This window comes from Zingiber officinale, chromosome 7A (genome assembly GCF_018446385.1).
Source record: "Zingiber officinale cultivar Zhangliang chromosome 7A, Zo_v1.1, whole genome shotgun sequence".
Classification (NCBI taxonomy): domain Eukaryota; kingdom Viridiplantae; phylum Streptophyta; class Magnoliopsida; order Zingiberales; family Zingiberaceae; genus Zingiber; species Zingiber officinale.
The window spans coordinates 133,010,050-133,015,748 of NC_055998.1; the positions used below are offsets into that span (position 1 = coordinate 133,010,050).

Consider the following 5,699-nt stretch of genomic DNA (forward strand, 5'->3'; position numbering starts at 1 on the left):
ACAAACTTTAGCATTCCCTCAGTCGGAATGTAGCAAACCCATGGGGTAATTGGGAGGGAATTGAGCATAGTAAAAATGACTCAAGTTTATAAAATCCCATGAATTAGACTAGACTAGTAGACATGGTTTGTAAAATTGCTATCTTGGATCATAGGATCGTACGATCTAGAATATCGAATTGATCTTGAATTGTGCAAAATCAATTTTTATAGTGGAATCTTAGCAGAATCGGTAGGATCATAGTAGGATTGGTAGAATCGGAATAGAATCGAAGTAAGATCAGTAGAAACTTTGAGAGATCATTACTTTTAACTCGGGTTAAATCACATAACCTATAATATATCAAATCAAAACATGTTCAGATATTTACAATTGATTACTGAGTAAAACCCCTAACTTCTTAATTTTAGACTTAAAAAAAATAATTTAAAATCTTTTTGGAGTCCTAAAATTTTTTCAATTTTTTTTATTATCTTTTAGACTATTTTATAATTTAAGTTATTTTCATATATTTGTAGATTTAGGATTTAGATTTTGAGACTATTTAAATATTTATTTAGTTGTTTTTTAATTAATTTTTAATCAATAATATTCCATCATTTTTTTTCGTTAAAATAATGAGTTTTTATGTGTCTATCTAGTATTCTACGAAATAAATAAGTCTTTAAAAGATTACTTCCGACGTTCGTGTTCGAATCAAATGTTTCAATAGCTTCCGTTACGTTAGCCGCTTTATTGACCTTTAAATTAAGTTATCTTGTGAACCAAGGAAATATTCTTAAGGTTAATACTATAATTGTTATTGTGTTAATATAAATACTCTTTAATTTTGTAATATGAAAAATATAAATATTATTTAGTGTTATGCTAGAATGATAGTTAAATTATTAATTATTAATTTAATTTATATATATAATAATGTCAAATGTGGTGTCAAGAGTATGTATATATAAAATTAATAATCTATTTATATATAAAATAAAATTTTAAGGATATTTTTTTTTTAGGATCTTTCCTGTGTCGCATCATAATTTTGCAAACTGTGCTAGTATTTAATAAAATGAAACCAATAAATTTTATGGTATTTGCAAATTGCTTAAAACTATATAATTTGCTCAGAAGTCTCATTCATAATTGGTTGGGTAATATATAGCAAATGGTGATTCATTCATTTATAGTGCCCTGTCAATCCGTCTCTAAATCAATATAGATGAGATAATTCATGAGTGATTACTAGCCATTAGTACAGATGATCAAAATATAGAAAAAGACATGCTTGAACGCATCAAATTTTGATTCCAAGATTTTATATGACAATATCCTATATTGTAATCATCGCACCGCTATAAGGGGACTGACTAATAATGTGTCAGTTGCCTCGTGTATAGACTCACCAAAATCTATTAAATTATTTTTGTAATTTTTATATTTTGGGCCGAGCTTAGAACTTGGGTTGCACTTGGCCAGCTTAGGTCTATGTTCTATTGGGCATAGCTCAGGTCATGCTCAACTTAGCCTTTGTACAAACTATATTCGTCCCGTCTAATCCATCGGCTAAGTCAAGTGTAGTCCAATATGGTGCATTCCGTCATGGATCCAATTCAGTTTACATCTTTACTACACATGATAATCAAGCTAAATCATGGCTCAACGCGATTTACACCTCACTCCACGTGGAAGAAAAAGAAAAATAATGACAAGATCGATCAACAACCACATTGCACTAATAATTAATTCATGTTTTCTAATTCATGCCAAAATTAATTAAGATCCATTCAAAGTTTTATCACTCCACAATTTTTTTGACCCAAATAAATTCCCATACATATCATGCACAACCCATTCTTCAAATTAAATGTGCTAAAATACATCTACTTAATTTCTAAAGTAAATAATTGTTATTTTTCTTATTTTTATTTTTATTTTTATTATTATATTAAAATTTTAGCTAGTTTGGTCAAGGCTCCTACACCTATCCACATGCTACTATTTTCTCTTTAATATTTTAAAGCAATTCATTCCACTAATTAAAAAGATTTAATTGGAGTTTTAAAAAATAATTATTTTAGATGTATTATGATCACTTATCAAAATAGTTTAAGTACTCTCGAATTTATTATTATTATTATTAGTATTATTATTATTATTATTACTTACTTACTTAAATAATTGCTAATTGTACTAATTCTAATTTATATAATAATTTTTCACTGTCTAATTAAATTATCACCAATTTTATCTATAAAAAAATACACTTATTTAGTATTCTATACATATTAACTTGAGTCTAAGCAATTATAATAAATGAACACCCCCATGAGTGTAGTATGGTAGTAAAATACTCAAAGGAATAATTATAAAAAAAAAAGTTATAATAAATGGATGCCTAAATCTATTAAAAAAAATTACTTAAATAATTGGTAAAATATACAGATACTTTATTAATGTTCTTATAGTAATTTTTATTAATGTCTAATAATTAAATTATGGCCAGTTTTCACTAGTATTTATTGTTACTAACTTAAGCCTAATCTATAATAAACGGATGCTCAAATATTGAAGTTTTTTATTTAAATAATTGATAAAATATATAGATACTTCATTATAATTGTTCACAATAACTTTTATTAGTATCTAATTAAATTATTGCCAGCTTCCACCTACTTAAAGGCACACTCATCTGATACTATATATATATATATATATATATATATATATATATATATATATATATACTTAAAATATACAAATATTGTATTCTAATTTTATAGAAATATTTTTTACTTTCTTACTAACTTAAGTGTAAGTATAATAAATGAATTACCAATAAATTTTAATTAGTAAAATATACAGATAATTCATTATAATTTCTTATGGTAATTTTTAAGCACTCATTTAATTATAATAAATGATTGATAAAATATACAGGTAGTTAATTGTACTTTTTCCTAATGTCAGTCATGAGTCGTGACTTAAGCCGGTACTTGTGTCTGGCAGCTGCGCTGGAGTCGAGCTGGCAACCTCAGCCACGACGGCAGGTAAACGGAAGTAGTAGACTGGGTCCCCCTCGTTTCTGCTACTGGTTACGAACTCCCCTCAGACAAGCACACTTAGTGGGCACCACCTGTTAACCAACAGAATTTCGAGTATGATGCGGGGTTCGCGTGACGAGCACATGACTTTAGTGCATCTACCATTCCCGCCGGAGAAACTGACATTTTTTAAAAAAAGAAGCTGAAGAATTGCCCACTTTTTCGTGGGGGCTCCGCACATATTAACGGACGAGATAGGATCTAGAGGAGCCATGGTCGATCACATCCGTCCGTTTGTTCCTTTGCGGTGTGCAAAACCCAGAGACTGACTTCGTCACTATAAATATACCCACTCGCTTCGCCTCTTGGTCATTCGTCTCCTTCCTCCTCCTCCTCCTCCTCCTCCTCCTCCTTCCACTCACTGCGAGAGATGGCGAGCTCACAGATCGCGATCACCGTGAAGCAGATCTCCAACGGCACCGGAAGGAGGAAGACGCGCATGCACCGGCTCATCGAGGAGGAGGGCATTGTGCTGATGCCCGGGATCTATGATGCGCTCTCCGCAGCCATCCTCCAGAGCTTGGGTTTCAAGGCCGGCTTCATCTCCGGATACGCCGTCTCCGCCTCCCGCTTCGGCATGCCCGACATCGGCCTCCTCACGTACGTGCACATCGATCGCCCACTCCGATCGTTCGTTTTCCTTCACCCCCAAATCTCTTTCTTCACATTACCCTGTTTTGGTAATCCATTACTTGTTAACTTTCTGGATTTTAGCCCGCCGGAGATGGCAGACGCGGCTCGAGCAATCTGCGCAGCAGCTCCTAATGTTGCATTCATCGTCGATGCCGGTGATGATTTTTTTTTCCTTCCCGCTGGCCTTTTGATTTTCTGTCCTCGACAGCATTGTTCAATTTTTTTCTCAATTCCTAACCTCCAGATACCGGAGGTGGCAATGCCCTCAATGTACAAAGGACTGTTAGGGATATAATTGCTACTGGTGCTGCTGGTTTATTCCTCGAGGTATCCTGGTGGCCGATACATCCCTCAGTTGTTTGCTACCTTCTCCGCTGGTGTGATAATAATTATAACTGACTTTTGCTACTTGCGTGTTGATTCCAGGATCAAGTTTGGCCAAAGAAGTGTGGTAAGAAAAATTACAGAATTCCATTTCTCTTTCTAGTTCTTCCAATTTTGCTTGTATATAGAACTGTTGCATATCTGATCTGTTCTCTGTGTGTCAAGGTCATATGCAAGGGAAACAGGTATCACAAATCGACTTTGGTGTCTTTTATTCTCTTTTCCGAATATCTACCATCTGTATGACTGCTGAATCAAACCTTGTTTCCTTCTGCCCTACCTTCAGGTGATAGCCGCTGATGACCATGCTGCTAAAATTGCGGCAGCCAGAGACGCCATTGGCGATTCTGACTTCTTCCTCATCGCTCGCACTGATGCCCGTGCAACCGCAGGCGGTTTAGCTGAAGCCATTGCGCGGGCTAATCTCTACATGGAGGTACCAAACCCCACTCTTCACTGCACTGCTCACATAACTAAATTGATGAATTTGGCCACTGCAATCCACAGGCAGGAGCAGACGCCTGCTTCGTTGAGGCACCGAGGAGTGACGACGAAATGAGAGAAGTGTGCAAGAAAACCAACGGTTTCAGAGCAGCCAACATGCTTGAGGGAGGATACACACCATTGCACACCCCTCCGGAGCTCAAAGAAATGGGCTTCCATCTCATTGTGCACTCCACCACGGCCGTCTACACTTCTGCTCGCGCTCTAATCGACGTCCTCAGGGCACTGAAAGACGAGGGGTCGAGCAGAAACCACCTCCGCAAGCTCACCACCTTTGAAGAGTTCAATGGCTTGATCGGGCTCAAAACTCTCAATGAGATCGGAGCCCGGTTTGAAAAATTCTCAGTTCCCAAAAACTAAAGCATAATCATGTGGCAAAAGACGATTGCGCTGACTAAAGCACAATAATGCCTCCATGGGGAAAGGTTAAATAAAGTCCTTATGTGTTTGGTTAAATAAGGTTATCTATTTTTTGTATTTGTTTATCTTGTAATTCTAGAGTTGGTTCATGTTTACATGCATCAGCCAGTTGTAGGGTGGATTCTTGCAGTTCAATGGTTCTTATGAATGAACAAGATGAGATTCAGTAGTCTCATTTTGTTGTCATGAATGCTTCTTATGAATGACCAAGATGAGAAAACTTAAAACCAATTTCTAAAGCAATGAGAAAATCTTGTTCACATCCAAACTAAAGGAAAAAAAAAAAAAAGTTATCAGACATCACATACCAAATGATTGTTACATTTTATGTCTTCATATTTGAGAGCTAAAATTACATAATGTAGAACAAAATTGCACAAAATTATATTTTAGTAAAATGTAATCTTCAGATGGTACGGGCACATTTAAAATAAAAAATAAAAATATTAGAAAAAATAATCAAAATTACACCTATTGAGGAAAAATATATATGAAACACGTTACGTTTAAGATGGTATGAACATGCACATACACGACCAATAAATGCTCTAGTTAAACAATGTGAAACTATATATATGAGTAGCGATAACAATGGGACGGATTCGGATCAGATTTGGCCAATCCCAGAACCCGTCCTGCAAAAAAAACGAACCCGAACCCAGATCT

The 5,699-nt window shown here is 34.9% G+C and overlaps 1 protein-coding gene across 1 annotated transcript; it reads left to right on the forward strand.

Annotated features, from left to right (window-relative positions):
- The first annotated feature begins 2,966 nt into the window (after positions 1 to 2,966).
- Positions 2,967 to 5,323, forward strand: LOC122002658 (carboxyvinyl-carboxyphosphonate phosphorylmutase, chloroplastic-like). Its single transcript, XM_042557919.1, has 7 exons — positions 2,967 to 3,692; positions 3,807 to 3,880; positions 3,970 to 4,052; positions 4,152 to 4,176; positions 4,275 to 4,294; positions 4,396 to 4,545; positions 4,617 to 5,323. The coding sequence occupies exons 1-7, from the start codon at positions 3,463 to 3,465 to the stop codon at positions 4,971 to 4,973; spliced, it is 939 nt and encodes a 312-aa protein (XP_042413853.1). The 5' UTR covers positions 2,967 to 3,462; the 3' UTR covers positions 4,974 to 5,323.
- Positions 5,324 to 5,699: the final 376 nt, after the last annotated feature.

Excerpts from the sequence above, each read along its gene's own strand:
- LOC122002658 (XM_042557919.1), top strand. The coding sequence starts at position 3,463 with ATGGCGAGCTCACAGATCGCGATCACCGTGAAGCAGATCTCCAACGGC. Across the intron at positions 3,693-3,806 it reads CCCGACATCGGCCTCCTCAC|CCCGCCGGAGATGGCAGACG; the intron begins GTACGTGCACAT and ends TCTGGATTTTAG. Across the intron at positions 4,177-4,274 it reads AGTTTGGCCAAAGAAGTGTG|GTCATATGCAAGGGAAACAG; the intron begins GTAAGAAAAATT and ends CTGTGTGTCAAG.